Genomic DNA, 17,630 nt, shown 5'->3' on the forward strand with positions numbered 1-17,630 from the left:
ATGGCTCATGGACTTAGCTTTTCTTGTAGATATCACACATGAGCTTAATGTTCTGAACAAGAAGCTACAAGGCCGGGGGCAATGCCCATCATTGACCAATGGGAACTTTGCGTTGGCACATCACAAAATAAATGGCGCTGACATTAACTCTCGCGCTGCTTTAGTCATATTTTTCCTTTTATTAGACTGCCTCGCACATGCTCCAGATACTTATTGATTATTAACAGCGTAACAATGTTATTAAAGGAATTTAGATACCTTTTTTTACTTATTGTTGAAGTGACCAAAAAAATGCACGCATCGTTTTTACTTTCAAATTCTGGGTATGGCTCTCAAGGAATATAATTTAAAAATATGAATTGTTTATGGCTCTCAGTCCAAAAGGTTCTGATCCCTGTCCTAGAGACTGACCAAAAAAAGGAGATGCATTGAGAACAAAACCTACATAAGTTGTACAGCTCCAAGTTCTCCTGGATGGCAGATACACCCATGCTACAGCAAGAAGTGTCTCCCACCACATTCTTCAGAACATAGGGATTTCAGGAGACTGGTGTTTATTCTTGGAGAGGTGAACAGGGCCGTAGAAGGTCCTCAACCCATCTGCAGTACCGATACCTGCTCCTTTGTGCAAGGTGGAACAGGCTGAGCACTGCCCGTGCCCTACAGAATGACCAGCAGAATGTCTCTACCCACACAATCAGGAACAGACTTCATGAAGTGGGCCTCAGGGCCCAACGCCATGTGCTAGGTAGACCCTTGTGCTCATTGTCCAGAAGCGTGGACCTCAACTGACATTTGCTAAAGAATACCAGAATTGGGAAGTCTGCCACCGGCACCCTGTACTTTTCACAGGTGGGAGCAGGTTCTCCTTAAGCACCTGTGATATACGTGAAAGAGTCTGTAGAAGACAAGGAGAATGATATGCTGCCTGCAATGTCGGGACTTGGATGTAAGCTCCCAATAACCTATCTTTTTATTTAAATCAAGGAGAGAGGGCATACAGACAACCTCCCTGAGCACACTGAGGACAACTGTGAGCAACATCGGAAGTCCTCGCTATGGCCACCCACTAGTATCACAACTGCCATGAGCTGGTGCGTTTTTACTACCCATAAATGATCTACTCATAATCTCCACTCATCTCATCTTCTCCCGTCTGGTCGTGGGGGCAGCAGCTTCAGCAGGGAAGCCCAGACTTCCCTATTCCCAGCAGCTTCATCCAGCTCTCCCGGGAGTATCCCAAGGCGTTTCCAGCCCAGCCGGGGAGACATAGTCTCCCCAGCGTGTCCGAGGTCGGCCCGTGGTCTCCTCCCGGTGGGACGTGCCCAGAACATCTCCCGAGGGAGGCGTCTAGGGGGCATCCTGATCGAATGCCCGAGCCAACTCATCTGGCTCCTCTCGATCCAAAGGAGCAGCGGCTCTACTCAACCAAACTTCTCACCTTATCTCTAAGGGAGACTCCAGACAATCTGCGGAGGAAACTCATTTCAGCCGCTTGTATCCGGTATCTCGTTCTTTCGGTCACGACCCACAGCTCGTGACCATAGATGACGGTGGGAACATAGATCGTCCGGTAAATAGAGAGCCTCGCCTTTTGGCTCAGCTCCTTCTTCACCACGACGGACCGGTGCAGAGTCCGCATCACTGCAGATGCCGCACCGATCGGCCTGTCGATCTCCCGCCCCATTCTTCCCTCACTCGTGAACAAGACCCCAAGATACTTAAACTCCTCCACCTGGGGAAGGAGGAGGGGATGATTCTACTTAGCAGTTTTTCAATTATCGCGGCCATGTCTGACCTACATTATCTGTGAAATTCAAGAGATTACTCTACCCGCATGCATGCACTTGGCTAGGACTGAGACAGATACATGCTGTCTTGGACACTCACATTTGATTGGCAAGCATACATGGAAATGCTTGAAATTTTTACCTTTTTCTTCACCATTATTCAGAAAAAAGGTTCAGTTCTTTTTCAAGGGATTAATGTACCCACATGCATGCACTCGGCAAGGACTGAGCACAGATACATGCTATCTTGGACACCCACATTTGATTGGCAAGCATACATGGAAATACTTGATATTTTTACATTTTTCTTCACCATTACTCAGAAAAAAAGATTCTTTGCTTTGAAGGGTTTCGCTGGTGTCTTTTTCAGATGCTTGCTTTGCTTTCAAGTCCATGTATATTCCCTTGGCTTTTTTGCAGCTTATCAACTCTGCCATGCTATCTCTATTAAAAAATGTAACCTGTTTGCCCCGGTGCTCGTAGATATCTTTACGCGATGGAGATGCGGCAATAAAGACGGTGCTGTCTCATAAGCCATCTCGTATGCTCGTATCTCAAATTTGTCTCGTATCTCAAGGCAAATAGTTGCTCAGAATTTTCCTCGTATCTCAAATTTCTTGTATGTTGGGACACTTGTATGTCAAGGTATTACTGTACTAATAATTGGTACCGGTCCTTTAAAACCCAAATTGGTCAATCTCTTATTCTAATTCTCAACAGGGTTTCGTGAGCGACAACCCCACCGCCCCCATCCAACTGCCCCGCAGGCCGGAGCCTGCCTGTTTCAACAGTTTCTGTCGGCTCGGCTGTGTGTGCAACAGCTTGGCACACACGGCCCGCTTCACCCACTGCGGGCGGCCACAGTGCATGCTGGGTTGCAGCTGTCTCAAGCAGAAGGTGGTTTTGCTCAAGAACCTAGATGGGTCGGATTCCAGCCCCTCCAGCCATGGCGGCAGTAAGAGGAAGAAGAAAAAGAGAATGAAGATGGCTTACAGTAAGTAAGAACAATGATGCAAAAGATGCTTACATGTATACATACGGAAACAGTGGTAGCTCTACTTAAAAAAATAATTTGTTCCAGTGGTGGTTTCCTAACTTGGATTTTTCGCAAGAAGAGACGTATTTTACAATGAAACGCTGTAATTCGTTCTAACCCGGCCTAATACTACCCAAAACCAATGTTCCCTCTAAGCTGCGCGCGCGCGCAATTGCACACTACTCTCGTCTTCTCCGCGCAGCAGCAATCATATGGCGCGCACAAAATAAAATCCAAAACTTTTTTCCCCCTTTCCTCATGATGGCCGTGGCCGGATGATTCGCCGACGGACGTCTGACAGACGGACAGGTCCCCGAATGGACGTTCCACCGAACGGTCGTTCGGCCGGACGGAGGTTTCGCCGAAACGGGATTCGCGCGCTCGCCCCGCCCCCGGATCGTGAGTGTACAGACGCTCCCCTACTTACGAACATTCAACTTACGAACAACGGTACATACGAACATGTCTGCAAATTGCGTTTAAGTCCAAAAATGTTCGCAAGTCCAATTTTGTATTTCGCGTCTTTTTCGGAGTAGTACTTCTTTCCGCCGCTAATACCGACGCCTGGCGCTGTGAGAGCTCAGCTCACCCAGCATCTACCTTCTTCGTTGCAATGCGGAAGTGCGTGAATGCATCTCCAGTGTGCAAAGAACCTTTTTCATTTGTATCATTAAATATCTCATGCATCCAATATTGAATATGGTTGGTAAAAAGCTAAAGGCTTCTATTGAGGGAGTTGCAAGGAAGAGGCAAGCCATTTCATTTGAAACGAGTGGCAATAATAACGAAGCTTGATGCGCGTCAGAAAGTGGTGAGCGTTGCACATTCAGTACCATTTATAAACAGAAAGATCGAGCAGCAGGACCCAAATATTGAACGTTTCACAAAGTTTGCAAATCAATTGAATGATGCCATACAGTGCTACTGCATCATTTATGATGAAAAAAAGAAGAAAACTGTGCAATCGTCATTAGGTCGCTTCTTTTGGCCAGTTTCTAATACATAAATCTATCTCCCTCTCTACAGTACTGTACATATTCTCTCCATTTTATTAAATGTTTTTTTTTTCAGTACAAACCAATGCGTGTTACTTATACAAGCCTTAAACATACAAATGCACTTATATAAACCTTCAATATACTAATATAGGCCTTAAACATAAATTATAATACAAAATATAGCACTAAATCAACTTACAAACAAATTCAACTTATGAACAATCGCTCGGAACCAATTGCGTTCGTAAGTTGAGGAGTGTCTGTACATGTTTTTCAACCTCGGCCCGTGGGCCATATACGGCCCGTTAGGATTTTTAATCTGGCCCGCCGCCGGCGTTGTCCAAATTATAGTAAAAATCAATGATTCATTTCCCCTTGCCGCTCATCACTCTCAATTTATTAGTCTACCGTCAATGGCAGCCCGGCAATAAGCACTCTTGGGCGGGCATGTCAGCCCGGGAATAAGCACTCTTGGGCGCGCAGATGTAGCAGAACCAAGCCGTGAAATGACAACAATTGGGTCAAATTCATCCTAAAACAGCATTTAATGATCAAATACAAATACTGGAGCTCTTTGGACATTAGAACCTCACAACGCGCATCGGATATCTAGTCTGTATACACGATACCTATGGCAATACCAAGCAAAAAAAAAAGGAAAACGACGAAGAATATGTGAATTTCCTTTGCCTTCTTTTAAATAAAATACAATACTAGTATTGTTTATACAAATACTAGTATTTGTATTTAATCGTTAAACGCTGTTTTCGGCTGGATTTGACCGAATTTGAGAGCATTTTGAGCCTTATATGGCCCACGGGCTGAAGTTGAAAAACTTGTACACACACGATCCGGGGGCGGGGCGAGCGCGCGAATCCCGTTTCGGCGAAACCTCCGTCCGGCCGAACCTCTGTTCGGCCGAATGACCGTTCGGTGGAACGTCCATTCGGCGACCTGTCCATCTGTCAAACGTCCGTCGGCGAAACGTCTTTAGGCAAATCATCCGAGTACCCATGATGGCGCCATTCATGCGGCAGCCAGTGGCAGTAGCTCTGTCCATGACTCACTTTGTTACGACTCCCCCTGATGGTAAGCTATACCAGGGAGTCGCAACTACCACAGCAGAAAGATTCAGTCAATGACGAGCCAGACACACATTGCAAGTAGCCTTCAATGAGGATTTATTAACAAGAACGTCCACCAAAACCTGGACTATGGGACAACATAGGGGAAGCAAAAGATATTAAAGCAGCACCCTCAAATAAAACAGTAAAAAAACACCCTCCCAGACAGGTGTTCACATGAACACCCACAAAATACAGGAAATAAGGCCTAAGGGTGCCACTGTCAGAACTGATGTAATAAAAGTCTAGACAGGGGAATGAACTACATGTAAAAATGCAACAAACTATATGTATACCCCGGGGTGTCTAAACTTATCTCAAGTCCCCCTATGCATCCCAAAAAGAATTAACTTTATCTACATAAATACTCAATATAACCATGAGTAGCGTGCTTACAATACCAGGTGAAGCTGGTGCAAACAAAACCTACTTATCCCAAGAAAACAAGGACTCCACTGCCTCAGCACCTACAATCACATGCAGTCAGGGAGCCCAAGGCCAAGGGCCGAACTGCAAAATAAAAAGGGTTTAAATAAGGACAGGAAGTGGATCTTGATTGGAGGAGGGCTGATTGGGAAGTAGTCACAGCTGTGTTGGCCTGGGCAAGGCTTTGCGACAGGGGTGGAGCCACAGCTCCAGGTACCTGTAAAGAAAAAGAAGCCACACACGAAACAAAACACCCTACTATAAAGTGTACCCAGGCTGACAGCCATAACATCCCCCACCTCAAGAGTCAACCTGTTGACGAAATTGAACCACCTACTTGCCTCAACCAACCAACACTATCCTGATAACACGATCCTCCTAAACCCGAGACAGGGCATCAGCCAAAACATTTTCTGAGCCTCTTTTGTGACGAATACTCACAATATAATTTTGAAGGACAAGCGCCCAGCGCATCAACCGCTGATTGTGGTTAAACATTTTATCCAGAAAGACTAACGAATTGTGGTCAGTGTACACCATGACTGGAGTTGAAGTAGATCCTACATAAACATCAAAGAATTGGAGCGCTAATAGCAGAGCAAGCGTCTCCCGTTCAATCGTAGAATACCGCTTTTGACTGGCATTAAACTTCTTAGAGAAGTACGCAACGGGATGGACTAAACCATCTGGGTCCTGCTGGGTCAATACCGCACACGCACCAAGACCGCTCGCATCGACTTCAATAGAGAACGGTGAAGAAAAATCAGGAGCCCTGAGGACTGGGGCACTGCAAAGGAGAGCCTTGCAGTTCTCGAATGCAGACTGGCACTCATTCGACCATACGAATGGCGCGGAGGGACTTATCAGGTCAGTCAGGGGAGCGGCAACAGACGAGAAATTTCGGCAGAAACCCCTATAGTAACCAGTCATGCCTAAAAATCTCCTTAGCTCTCGCCTGTTGGTAGGAGGTGGAAAAGCCTGGATAGCAGCCACTTTTCCGTCTAAGGGGCGGACCTCGCCACCACCTGACCCAAATACGTAACCTTGGCTTTTCCGAATTCGCATTTTGCCAAGTTCAGAGTGAGAGAGGCATCGGCTAAGCGCTGGAAGACCATTCGCAGCAAAGCCATATGTTCAGGCCAGGTGGATGAGTAGACCACCACATCGTCTAAATAAGCTATACAGTTTGGAACACCTGCGAATACCAGACTGACTAACCTTTGGAAAGTAGCCGGAGCGTTACGCATGCCAAAAGCCATTACCGAATATTGCATGAATGCATCTGGGGTCACAAAAGCACTGATTTGGGATGCTCTAGACGTAAGACCAACTTGCCAGTACCCTTTTACCATGTCAATTTTTGATACATATTTGGCAGATCCGATGGTATCAATACAGTCATCTACTCTTGGCATAGGAAATGAGTCTGGAGCAGTTACTTTGTTCACCCGTCAATAGTCGGTACAAAATCTAACAGTAGAATCTGGCTTTGGTACTAGTAAACATGGAGAGCTCCATGCACTGGAACTAGGGTGAGCTAGATTGTTGTCTACCAGATAGGCAACCTCTTCCTCCATTAGTTTCCTCTTTTCAATATTAACCCTGTACGGATGCTGTTTAATGGGACGTGCCTCGCCTACATCAATATCATGTTCCAAAACGGTAGTGCGGGTGAGAACGTCGCCAAATAAAGTTTGGAAGTCTGAAATTAACTGGACCACATCAGACTCCTGCTGTTTGTTTAGATGTTGCATTAACGTGGACAGGTTTTGTAACATGTCAGAATTTGCACAGTCGGGGAGATTGTGTACTGGCTCTGTAACGGCGACAGATACGGGTGACAGCGCACTGCGCACAACCGGCAGTTCTTTAACACTTACTTCTCGTGGATGATATTCCTTGAGCATGTTCACGTGACACACTCTCGCCTGTTTTCTGCGGTCGGGAGTGTTTACCAGGTAGTTTGTCTCACTCAACTTTTTACTTATCGAGTAAGGACCAGAGAATCGAGGCTGTAGCGAGGCTCCTTGTACTGGCAACAAAACAAGCACCTTATCGCCTGCCTGTAAAGGCCGTCGGACTGGCTTTTTGTCAAATCGCAGTTTCATTCCTTCCTGCGCACCAGAGAGATTTTTCGTAGCCATTTCCCACACATTGTGTAGACGTTCGCGAAAACGACTGACATACTGCAGCACACTAGTTTTGGCGGGCTTTTCACTAACAATCTGCTCTTTTAGTGCGTCTAATGGCCCTCTAACCGAGTGACCAAAAACGAGCTCTGCAGGACTAAAACCCGTAGATTCTTGCACTGCCCCACGCACAGCAAACATGACAAGGGGCACCCCTTCATCCCAATCTTTTCCGTATCCAAACAATACTTGCGCAACACAGAGTTTACTGTCTGATGCCATCTTTCTAACGCGCCCTGTGATTCCAGATGGTATGCACTAGAAACGCGGTGGCTGATTGACAGAGACTGCAACACTTGCTCAAATATCCCTGACAAGAAATTTGTCCCTTGATCTGTCTGCACTATCCGTGGAAGACCAAAAGTAGAGAAAAACTTGATCAGGGCCTTCACTACAGATGGAGATGTGTCTTTCGCAACAGAATGGCTTTGGGATAGTGTGTGGCCATACACAAGACAGTCAGCAAGTATTGGTTGCCAGATTTGGTTCGCGGAAGGGGACCAACACAATCTACTAGAATGTGTTCAAAGGGCTCCCCCATGATGGGTATTGGACGTAATGAAGCAGGTGAGATTGTTTGGTTAGGCTTGCCAGTCAGTTGACACACGTGACAAGTGCGGCAAAACGTGGACACATCTTTCTTAAGGCCTGGCCAAAAGAAATGCTTGGATAGGCGTGAATCGGTCTTAGTAACTCCTAAATGATGAGCCCAGAAATTGTCATGGGCCAAACACAGTACTGACTGGCGAAACGGTTTGGGTACTACTATTTGACAGACCTCGTCCCTTTCACCATCACCCTCGTTCTGCGGAGACCACCTACGCATGAGCAGTCCATCATAAACATAATAAGCTGCCGGCATGGTCTTCGCAACTTCAGGTGCAACAGTATATTCAAAACACTTGTTTAGGGTACTGTCCTCAATCTGAGCAGCGATTAGAGCGTCACGAGTCATATGAACTTCCTTCTCAGAGGCTAGAGCCGCATCAGACTCTGTGGTGAATTTACCAGCCCTATCAAACAACTCAGGGGAAACACGGTGTCTGATAAGTCTATTTCTTGTTTTTTTCGAGCCTGCGCTCGAGTGTCGGCACATACGGGGAATACATCAGGAAAACTTTTGGAAAGCGTATCGGGACATGAGATAACAGGCTGCTTTAGCACCTCCACCACAGGCACTACTCTGTCTCTCCCCCTGATAATGTCGTTCCCCAAAAGAATATCCACCCCTGCCACTGGCAAACTTGAGGTTACCCCTACTTTGTATGTACCCGTGATTAACTCACACTGCAAGTGGACTTGATGTAATGGGGCGGATATATAACCGCATCCTACTCCCGTTACCAACACATTGGATTCAGACTCGCCAGAAAAAGGTAGGATACCAGACAACATCAGAGACTCGTTCGCACCGGTGTCCCGTAATATACGGACCGAGCGAGCTTGTTGTAAATCTGAAGGGAGAGAGACACCCACTATACAAATAGGGTGTGTACCCATTATCGACTACGTCCGAGTCACCTGACGATTTAACATCAGACTCTGTAGACTGAAGACGCAGTGTCTGAACCATTCCTGTCTCCCTCACATTCAAATCATTCACCTGGTCCCTTCTCTGACGGTTTTTCCAGGCAAAGCAATCCACTCTAAGATGCCCAATTCTATGGCAAAAGTTACACCTACGCGTCTCACACTCCGTGACGGTGTTTCGACGCCAAGAGGGCGTTACTGTATTACCGGGAATTGCAGCCTTACTAACCGGAGTTGAGTGAGTAGAGCCCCGGCCATCAGATCGAGCAGACCCAAACGAGCTTTTGTGCGTCAGAAAATAGTTATCGGCGAGAAGGGTGGCTTCTGACATCGTTTTAAACTTGCGCTCGTTTAAGTGTGTTACTATGCGTTCTGGTAGACAATTTTTCAATTCCTCGATAAGAAGTAACTCAGTAAGTGTTTCAAAAGTGGAAGCTTTGCTTACCTCGCACCAAAGTAAAAAGTATACTTCTTTTTCGCGGCCAAACTCAGCCACTGCCTGTCCAGGCTTTAATTTGTGATGTCTGAACTTTTGTCGGTATGCCTCAGGCACCAGTTCATACACCCGCGGCACTGCTGCCTTTACCTTATCATATTCCAGCCTGTCTTCTATCGACATTGTACTCAATGCTTCGAGACCTTTTCCCGAGAGTTTACTTTGTAAGACCAGAGCCCAGCCTTCTGCTGGCCAGTTATGTGACTGTGCTATTCGTTCAAATGCACTAAACCACGCCTCAACGTCTGTGTCACGGAACTGCGGTACAAGAGGAAGGCTTTTACGCACATTAAACCCCCTACTTTCTACCCTACTGGAACTCCTTGCGAGTTCAACTTCTAGCCTTTTTAGTTCAGTCTCCCTCTCGATTTCCTTGAGGGCAAGCTGATGGGCATATTGCATACGCAACATCTCCAGAGCAATATGGGGATCTTCCCCAACAGGTAACGTACCATTTCCCTCTGGTTTACCTTTTAAACCAGCCATGGGATTTGGAACCCTGAACCTGGCGCCAACCAGTGGCGAAGGATCGCCATCCCTAGATAGAGCCTTAAAGGTGGCCCCATCCCTGCCTACCTCCTTTTTCTCCCCCCTGCCTGATTCCACAGAATCAGCCAAAGATGGAGAGGAAACATCCGCAGATGCTCCCCCTGTGGGTTCTAAGTACTGCTCTGCCATTAAAATCTGGATAACCTCCTGCTTCAAATCAGCTAGCCTGGTCGTCATGGAGAGAGTGAACCCTAGATGAGCGGCTAGATCTACCAGATATTGCTTCTTACACCGGTCAAGCTGATCTACAGTGCCAAATTGAAAAATAAACTGCTCTGCGTCAAAGTCCATCCTGAGCTAGTTACAGCACTACCCTTGACTGAATGATAGTTAATAAATGTGCCTACCTCAGCACCAGTTGCCCAGCCTTCACCGGCCTACTGCACATGCAGTCTGCACCACCATTGACCAAACTGCTGCTGTGATAACAGATCTTAATGCTCCCGGATGAGCCCCAACTTTGTTACGACTCCCCCTTATGGTAAGCTATACCAGGGAGTCGTAACTACCACAGCAGAAAGATTCAGTCAATGACGAGCCAGACACACATTGCAAGTAGCCTTCAATGAAGATTTATTAACAAGAACGTCCACCAAAACCTGGACTATGGGACAACATAGGGGAAGATATTAAAGCGGTACCCTCAAATAAAACAGTCAAAAAAAAACCTCCCAGACAGGTGTTCAAATGAACACCCACAAAATACAGGAAATAAGGCCTAAGGGTGCCACTGTCAGAACTGATGTAATAAAAGTCTAGATAGGGGAATGAACTACATGTATAAATGCAACAAACTATATGTATACCCCGGGGTGTCTAAACTTATCTCAAGTCCCCCTATGCATCCCAAAAAGAATTAACTTTATCAACATAAATACTCAATATATCCATGAGTAGCGTGCTTACCATACCAGGTGAAGCTGGTACAAACAAAACCTACTTATCCCAAGAAAGCAAGGACTCCACTGCCTCAGCACCTACAATCACATGCAGTCAGGGAGCCCAAGGCCAAGGGCCGAACTGCAAAATAAAAAGGGTTTAAATAAGGACAGGAAGTGGATCTTGATTGGAGGAGGGCTGATTGGGAAGTAGTCACAGCTGTGTTGGCGTGGGCAAGGCTTTGCGACAGGAGTGGAGCCACAGCTCCAGGTACCTGTAAAGAAAAAGAAACCACACACGAAACAAAACACCCTACTATATAGTGTACCCAGGCTGACAGCCGTAACAGGCGACCTGTCCATCTGTCAAACGTCCGTCGGCGAAACGACTTTAGGCGAATCATCCGAGTACCCATGATGGCGCCATTCATGCGGCAGCCAGTGGCAGTAGCTCTGTCCACTCTTATGTTTTTCGTGTTTTACAGCCCTTCTATCTTTTTTTAATTACATTTTAATATTTCTTAATGCATTCCTTTTTACTTTACTGTGCAAATAGAAGAACAAGCGGCAAAATCATGTGAGAACTGTCTAAATCTGCTGTGTGTGTGGTTATGTGCGCGCGTGTGTCTAGTATGTGTGATCGTTTGTCTTCAACCTACACAATGGACTATAAATGGAAATTAGCCCTCGGGTACAATCTTACATATGTTCATTAACATGAATATAAATATGTTCAGTAATATGTGCTATCCCTTATTAAATAAATCAAAGCAAAATCATGGAAAAATATTGCATATAAATGGAAACTTGACTATCTCAAGTGACACGTTCTGCAGAAAAGTCATTTGAACGAGAATGAGAAGTGAGAAGGACAGATGTATAAAATAAGGTAAAATTTAAGTCGGATTTGTGCTTATTCTAATGGCATTTATGAAGATGTTTTATTCATAGATATTTTTCATTCATTTTCTGAACCGCTTTATCCACTTTATCACTCGCGGGGGGTGCTGGAGCCTATCCCTGCTGACTTTGGGCCAGGGGTGGGGGACACCCTGTATCGGTCGGTTGCCAGCCAATCGCAGGGCACAAGGAGACGGACAGCCATGCACACTCAGACCCATACCTAGGGGCAATTTTAGAGTGTCCAATCAGCCTACAATGCATCTTTATGGGATGTGGGAGGAAAATGGAGTACTCAGAGAAAACCCACGCAGGCCCAGGGAGAATATGCAAATTCAACACAGGTGGACCGACCTGGATTTGAACCCAGGACCCCAGAGCTGTGAGGCCGACGCACGAACCACTCATCCGCCGGGCCGCCCATTCATAGATATTAATCATTACATTTTATTATTACTAAATCATTTATGTGTAGTAGACATGCACCTGCTTATGGCAGGTCTGGTACTAGTGTGTGGCCACAGCGAGCAATGATGATGTTGCTCACACTGGTACTCAGTGTGCTCAGGGAGGTTGTCTTTCTGCCCAGAAAAACAAAAAAATTGAGGGAACATTGCCCAAAACCTTTTGAAAATTTTTGTATGAACTGTGTAAAACCCCAAAACAAGGAAAAAAATAGAAAATTATAAGCCATAAACCATAAAAATTTGAAACAATATAATATGCATTATATCCTTTGGGATAGGTGGCTGAGGCAAATGTTCGAATCATTTGCAACACATGAACGTAAATACACAACATAAAATTATGTTACGTTTGGTTAAATATCGATCCATTCATCAAGTCTCTGGGTGCATAATAGTATGAAATACACATTACGCAGGCATCAAGGCTGATTTTTTTTTAATGATCGACCGCAAGACCTTCGATCAGCCTTAAATACTATTGGAATGTGCTGACATGGTAGACCAGTGGTCACCAAACTACGGCCCGCGGGCCGGATACGGCCCGTCAGCAAATTTGGCCCGGCCCTCTGAACAGTACCAGAGACGCTTTCGGATTTTTTTCCTATTTGGCCTCCAGAAAAAAAGCTTTCCCTGTCAAAGAGAGAACGGAATAATGGCGAAAAAGTTAGGTAAGAGAAAAATTGATTCAGAATGCAGGGTACTTAACCTGCAGTGGACAAACGATTATTTTTTTGTTCAATGCAAAGAAAAGGCTGTTTGTCTCATCTGTCAAGAGTATTCAAAGAATACAATCTTCGCCGACACTATGAATCCCGTCACAAAGACAAGTATGATAGCTTGCAAGGCCAAACACGAGCAGACAAACTCTCAAAGTGAAAAAGTGGACTACTATCTCAGCAGAATACATTTGTACGCCAAGCTCAGCTGAACCAGGCATCAGTTCGGGCCAGCTTTCGGGTTGCTAAACTGATAGCAAGCAGCGGTAAGCCTTTCACTGACGGAGAGTTTGTTAAGAAATGTATGGATGCTGTCGTGGAGGAGGTGTGTCCCGAGAAGAAAGATGCATTTAATGCCGTAAGTATGTCGGCGAGTACAATCACCAGACGCGTTGAAGAAATCGGGATGTATATGCCTAGCTGCAGCAGAAGACGAAAGAATTTGACTTTTTTTCATTAGCACTGGATGAAAGCACGGACGTGCAAGACACAGCGCAACTGCTCATTTTTATTTTTATTTTATGTTCCATGTCTTTTTTTCTATGAAGAACCCAGAAAGAGTTATTTAGTTATTATTTATTTCATAAATAGTGTTATTTATTTCCTGTTTTTTTCTGTGAAGAACTCATAGAGGGTTATTTAGTTATTATTTATTTCATTAATAGTGTTATTATTTGTTTCCTGACTTTTTTTCTGTAAAGAACCTGGAAAGGGTTATTTGGTTGTGTGTGGCTTTCAGGAAAACAATATTTTTTTTAAGCTCCCTCACGATAGTCACACTTTTTCTGTTACAAACTGACACCGGCCCCCCATCAGAGAAGGGAAAGGTTATGTGGCCCTCACAGGAAAAAGTTTGGGACCCCTGTGGTAAACGCTACAAATCTATCAAGGCTACTCGCGTCTGGCCAGACAGAGCACAATTTTAGCGCACTGTCTTTCTTGCTGCATCTCCCTCATGCAAAGATCTCTACGAGCACTGGGCGGAGCGTTGCATTTTTCCCGTGTTTTTTGCATTAGTCAGTGCAGAATTACGGGAAACACAATGGATCCTAAGCAAGCCGGTGCAATGAAGGGTAGTGCAAAGAAAAGGCGTATGATGACATATGATATTAAGCCCGAAATAATCGAAAAACATGAGTAATGTACATGTGACTGAGCTGGCTCGCCAATACGTATGGAGAAGCAGGAAATTTGCCTCAAAAGCCACGGCGGAATACATTAATCTCTTTGCCTTGGTTATTGCACAAGAAGGTTTAAATTTAGTGTAACGTAAGATAAAAACTTGTTTTAAGTGTGTGTATAGAATCTAAGTTCATTTAAATTAAATTTAAAGTTAATGTTACGTTTCGAGCGCATCCGTCAAGTGTCTCTCTATCCCATCCACGAACTCCCCGTTGTATTGAATAATACATCATTTTATTATTAAACATCATAACCACTAGTTATTTTTTACTCTGTTAGTGGATGGTGAGTTACAACCAATAAAAATGTTTTTCCATTGCAGTATCCTGTTTTTGATGTTTATTTCAGAGGGTGGGAACGAATTAATTGTATTTAGTTCATTTTTATGGGAAAGATTGATTTGAGATACGAGTAAATCGACATACGAGCGAATTCCTCGGTAAAATGTCGCGATAAGGCAAAAACATGTCTACATACGTCCATGGCTCAAAATGCTCTCGAATTCGGTTAAATCCAGCCGAAAACAGCGTTTAATGATTAAATACAAATATTAGTATTGTATATACATCATTAAACGCTGTTTTCGGCTGGATTTGACCGAATTTGAGAGCATTTTGAGCCGTTTGACGAATGGACGTATATAGACATTTTTTTGCCTTATCGCGACATCATCGCAACATTTTACCGAGGAATTCACTTCCCTGGGCTCGGTTCTAATGTCCAAAGAGCTCCAGTATTTGTATTTAATCATTAAACACTGTTTTGGGCTGGATTTGACCGAATTTGAGAGCATTTTAAGCCGTTTGGCGAATGGACGTATGTAGACGTTTTTTTTGTCTTATCGCGACGTCATCACAACATTTCACCGAGGAATTCACTTCCCTGGGCTCGGTTCTAATGTCCAAAGAGCTCCAGTATTTGTATTTAATCATTAAATGCTGTTTTAGGATGGATTTGACCGAATTTGAGAGCATTTTAAGCCGTTTGGCGAATGGACGTATGTAGACGTTTTTTTGTCTTATCGCGATATCATCACAACATTTCACCGAGGAATTCACTTCCCTGGGCTCGGTTCTAATGTCCAAAGAGCTCCAGTATTTGTATTTAATCATTAAATGCTGTTTTAGGATGGATTTGACCCAATTGCTGTCATTTCACGGCTCGGTTCTGCTACATCTGCCCGCCCAAGAGTGCTTATTCCCGGGCTGACATGCCCGCCCAAGAGTGCTTATTCCCGGGCTGCGATGCCCGCCCAAGAGAGCTTATTCCCGGGCTGTCATTGATGGTAGACTAATAAATTGAGAGTGGTGAGCGGCAAAGGGAAATGAATCATTGATTTTTACTATAATTTGGACAACGCCGGCGGCGGGCCGGATTAAAAATCCTAACGGGCTGTATATGGCCCGCGGGCCGAGATTGAAAAACTTGTACACACACGATCCGGGGGCGGGGCGAGCGCGCAAATCCCGTTTCGGTGAAACCTCCGTTCGGCGGAACGTTCATTAGGCGACCTGTCCGTCTGTCAAACGTCCGTCGGCGAAACGTCTTTAGGCGAATCATCCGAGTACCGCATCACCATTCTCTGCAAGTCCAGTCCATGCTTGGAATAAAACCGAATGATTGCCTGCACAATATCATGAGCAGTGCATGCTGTCACCTGGATGATGCCACCAAACACAGTTTTATAGTTAACGTCATTTTTCTCCCTGTATTTGATATACAAGACTAGCATTTTCTTCACTGTTATGTCTGTGCTTTCGTCTCCTCTCAGGGTATGCCAGGGTGCATTTTTAACATTGCACATCGTCTCATTGAGTTCACACATTCAAAGGCATCGTTTTTACTTTGCCAGCTTTCCGGTATAATCACATACTTCGCCATGTGATCGTGGATTTGCTCAAGCGACAGCATTGATGCATTCATTTTGATGGCGAGTAGAATATTGTCGAAGAGAACTTTGACTTGCCCGCGGTCAGATTTACTTTCAGGCAGTGTGTCCTATAGGTGTGAAAATACAGTACATTTAGAGTGTTTAGCCAGCCTACCAGGCATGTTTTTTGGGATGTCGGCGGAAACCGGTTAAATTTTTTTACATTTATCAGAGTATTACTATTATATTATATTATTAATATTATATTTCAATGTGAAATTTATCATTCGCATTCATTTTCTGATGAAATGTGAAAACTGAAAATTATCTGTTAGAAACGTGAATTTAAAAAAAAAAATTAAAATCTGAAATCTGTAATTTCTACTCTGTCGAAAATAGTGTTAAAAGGTCAAACTTCATAACTTCCAACCAATGTTAGATGTTTGAGCTTCTGTGTTCCTGCTTCAGTTCTGAAGGAAGCCGACAGTGTCTCTCAGCCTGCTGAACACGTCCGCACTCTCTGGAAGAGGAACAACCAAGACTCTGAGCTTGACCCTATCCACATCCCAAAAACGTCGTCAGATTACACCTGCTCCACCGTCACTGAAGTATTGCCAAAGGTGCTTCTACTTCTTGCGTCAGCCTTGAAAACCGGTTATGGAGTTTCTGAAATACAGACATCAAAAGGATTTCATGCCATCAATAGTCATAATAAATAAATTGTATTGCATTCAAAAGCATGGTGGAAGTTGTGCCCGCGTGAGAAGTTTCGTCGGAAAATCTACCTCACGAAAGAAGTCCAGGCACCGAAGTTCACGTGATTCAACCACCATCTTCCAACAGAACCTGCATAAGAAGCCTGAACGTTGCAAAATGAAATATCGCAATAAACTCAAAGCTCTACATCCAGGTAAGTTCTTATTTATATACTTGTGTGATCAGGATTCAAACTCATAAGATTTTATCACCTGTGAATCTGTTACCTAGCTGAAACGCATGTGCACAAGTGTCAGGAAGCCAACGTTAGGCAACAGAGGCAGAGAGCGAACGGCGGTCAAAAACCTGAGAGAATCTTGAAATAGAAGAGTTGTTGTCGACTGCAAATCAGTAGAAGGCACTCGGCCACATCTTCTTCCAACCATACGTTCAAGCACACGACGACGAATGGCGGTCAAATAAACATGGAGAGTTGTTGGGAGACAGCCAATGAGAGACTAGTAGAGTGTAGCGCAATTGCAAGAAGCAATGCATCCACGACATTTTCATAATAAAATAACGGACACAGGAAATGTATTGACGTTTTTGTAACTTGGATCTTGTTTGGATATCTTGAGGCACTCGTTTGCATCTCAAAAGATTTCGTGACCTGAAAATTTCGTACCTAGAGGCATTCCTAAGTAGAGGTATGGCTGTATTATTAAGAAAATGTCCCCTCAGTAACAGAAAACATTAATGAAACAAATAATTCTTAGGAAATAA

General features: G+C 44.5%; 1 protein-coding gene across 6 annotated transcripts in view; it reads left to right on the plus strand.

Moving 5' to 3' along the window:
- mgaa (MAX dimerization protein MGA a) overlaps window positions 1-17,630 on the plus strand; it is a 98,475-nt gene that overhangs the window by 35,679 nt on the left and 45,166 nt on the right. For all 6 annotated transcript variants that reach the window (XR_013305185.1, XR_013305186.1, XM_077620964.1 and 3 more), the window contains 3 exons: window positions 2,511-2,784; window positions 16,620-16,771; window positions 16,890-17,061. Coding sequence is in view for 4 of the 6 variants with exons in the window: in XM_077620964.1 (XP_077477090.1) it covers window positions 2,511-2,784; window positions 16,620-16,771; window positions 16,890-17,061 (598 nt within the window). In the remaining 2 variants the exon portion in view is untranslated. The remainder of the gene's footprint in view (window positions 1-2,510; window positions 2,785-16,619; window positions 16,772-16,889; window positions 17,062-17,630) is intronic.

The sequence above is a fragment of the Stigmatopora argus genome, chromosome 15 (assembly GCF_051989625.1).
Source record: "Stigmatopora argus isolate UIUO_Sarg chromosome 15, RoL_Sarg_1.0, whole genome shotgun sequence".
Classification (NCBI taxonomy): Eukaryota; Metazoa; Chordata; class Actinopteri; order Syngnathiformes; family Syngnathidae; genus Stigmatopora; species Stigmatopora argus.